Source organism: Formica exsecta, unplaced genomic scaffold (genome assembly GCF_003651465.1).
Source record: "Formica exsecta isolate Colony F162 unplaced genomic scaffold, ASM365146v1 scaffold47, whole genome shotgun sequence".
Taxonomy (NCBI): domain Eukaryota; kingdom Metazoa; phylum Arthropoda; class Insecta; order Hymenoptera; family Formicidae; genus Formica; species Formica exsecta.
The window spans coordinates 927,708-930,569 of record NW_021851936.1 but is presented as its reverse complement, the minus strand read 5'-3'; the positions used below and the strand labels follow the sequence as shown (position 1 = coordinate 930,569).

The 2,862-nt window shown below is 28.7% G+C and overlaps 1 protein-coding gene across 1 annotated transcript in view; it reads right to left on the bottom strand.

Moving 5' to 3' along the window:
- Positions 1–2,406, bottom strand: part of LOC115241134 — a 7,798-nt gene extending 5,392 nt beyond the window's left edge. The window contains exons 1-6 of the mRNA XM_029816694.1: positions 2,274–2,406; positions 1,586–1,788; positions 1,343–1,496; positions 932–1,017; positions 728–833; positions 292–426 (exon numbers count right to left, since the gene is read on the bottom strand). Coding sequence (XP_029672554.1) covers positions 292–426; positions 728–833; positions 932–1,017; positions 1,343–1,496; positions 1,586–1,788; positions 2,274–2,349 — 760 coding nt within the window. The 5' untranslated portion in view covers positions 2,350–2,406. The remainder of the gene's footprint in view (positions 1–291; positions 427–727; positions 834–931; positions 1,018–1,342; positions 1,497–1,585; positions 1,789–2,273) is intronic.
- Between the last annotated feature and the right edge of the window lie 456 nt (positions 2,407–2,862).

Below are 2,862 nucleotides of genomic sequence, written 5' to 3'. Positions count from 1 at the left end.
TTATTTTTATAAAAATCTGATTTTATATTATAAAGAATTATAAATAATTATGAATAATATTATAAAATATTATGCTGAATTATGAATAAAGTCATACTAAAAAGAAAGAATTTGCGCTTCATTTATCGCGCCTGGCGTTTTCACTTCAGCCCGATTCTCTACTACTGGCATTTATATTATATGTGTGTATGTGTATATTTCGTATGTAAATAAATACACTTAAGTTTCTTCAAAGACTATTTACGCAGTATTATGTTTGCTTGAGAACACATAGGCTAGAGGCAAATTAACTTACGTTGTAGACATCGACTGAACCAAGCAAGATCACGACACGATTGGAGATGGTGTTAATATTCCTCAAAGCCCGAGTACAATCGCTTATGGTTTGGCCAGAGATGCACAAACCACAGTGTAAGGCTAAATTATCTGCAAAATATAATAATCAAATCAATATAAAAATTGTAGCACGCTTTATATTTATAGAATTTAACTTTTCTATTATTATTATATTGCACATTATACGATTGTTTTGCGCTTGTGTATGACTTTAATAGAGGACAATAATAATTTTAATCAAACAAATAATAATTATAAAAACAAATTTTCCCATTTAATTGCATGCGTGTGATTTTAATTTAGTCAGAAAATATAAGAAATTATAAGAATAATGTAGATTTTTGCAAAAATAGAACTTGCAGGAAATTTTAGGAACAAAAAAATGTTGTACCTTTGTATCTCCAGATGGGAAGATGAAGATTTCGTATTGCGAGTTGCAGGAAAAAATCATCGCCAAGTAATTGCTGGCCGCTTGCAATAGGTTCATGTATGCTAGTCTGGAATATTAAATAATATTTCGAAATATTACTTTCGAGATAGACCGCTGAGGATTTTACTTGATGCGCCTCAAATATAAATTCTATTATACACTCACAGTTTGTTTCGTTTCATTCATTTCTATTACCACCGGACGATGATTCTCTTCTTCGTACAAGAAGCTATTACTTTCATGAAAGCTGTCTGAAATATAAACAAGTATTACGACTTGTCTTGGAAATCTTTCTCTTCTTATAAGAAAAGATTCTTCGATTAAATTATTCCAAGTGATTCGCGTTACAATTAAAATATCAAGATAAAATAAAACTCGAAACCATAGAAAATACATATAAAGATAGTGAATCTGAAATTGTACAATAAAATGCTTCTAAAAAAGAGCAAAAATAATGAGAAAAAAAGATTAAAATATTATATAGTACATAATTACATATAATAAAATATTTAATAAAATATTATTTCCTAAGCGATAATATTTCAAAACGGATATGCCGAATGAGAAATATCTTACTGTTTTTTAACAGGTACGGATCACGACGATAACCGAAATCTTGAATTCGTCTATTGGTACGATTGGTATTGTGCACTGTTCTGTTTCTTTGCCTACGCTCATCATTATATTCAGAATTGGTCTTGTATTGTGCAAATTGTTTATAGTATTTGTTCTAAAACAAAATTTACAATTCCTTTATTTTCCGAATCTCTATATAATTACTACGTGCTATAACATTGCCATGAGAATCATCGCACGTACTCTTGTTTTCGAATAGTCGACCTTTTGATAGCGTATGAGTCTATCGATATGAGCAATCTTAGAATCATTTATCTTTAACACTTGTTCGCCAAATTCGTTCCAAGATGTCTCCAAACCATCTATGGTTCGTAAAAGTGCACAGAGACTTGAAAATCCCAATCTACGGAAAGGAATGAATTCTCCGACCAGATTTTGAAACTCATCTGCGAAAACAGCATTCTTTTTCTAGTACTTGAATTTATAACGCTAAACTGTACAAGAAGTGTCTTTAATTTAAATAGTATTAAAAAAAAAAATTCTGAGCATGAAAGAGCATTTTCTCGTTTAAATAATATAAATAGATAAATGTATATATTTATATATAATTTTAATCTCAAAGAAATAAGTTTTGCTCTAACATAAATTAGTTTAAAAAATTTATAAATTTTATTAAAACTAATAAATGCGTAGTCCGTATTTAAACGTAAAAGACATTAACTTCTAAATTTTTAGTCTCTAATTTATAATATCTCTAATTTAAATGTGTTTATATTTCTTAAAATATTAACATCTAGAAGAGAGAAAAATCGATGAATTTTTCTGATCATTTTCATTTATATAAATGTTACGCAGATATGAATAGCAAATTTATACACGATAATCTACATAAAAATATTAATTAAACTTCTCGCAGAATAATGAAACTCACCGTTTAGATCACCAATTGGTACACCTCCTTTCTTCGAAATTATACATGATTTGATTAATGCGGCCGTTTCCTCCATTGTTATATCTGATATAAATTAAAGATATACCCACTTGTTTATATTCATAAATTAAAATTCATAAATTTCTATATTTCTTTATCTGATTCCATTACTGATCTTAAAAAAAAATTAAGATTGTAATTTGAAGATTATTTCTCTAACATGTATAATAAAATATTATTTGCGCGTTTACGGGAAAAAATGTAAGAATTTTATAAATTTTATAAACGGGTGAGCATATACTTACATTATTTTATTATTAAAAATATCACTTATATAATTTCACCACAGTTTGATATTTATAAAAATTCTGCAGTCCTGCTGCTGTGATTAACTCGAGTTTATGTTAACGGACGTCCGTACACACGATAGGTGTATGGAAGAATGAGCTGATTCACATCACGACGATACGACCTATCCCCCATTCGTACGTCCTAGCAATGTTCCAGAATATTCCATCAGATCGTAAACTCAACTCGATCCAATATACGCTTATATAGAAAAAGTAAATAATAAGAGAGAGAGAGGTAA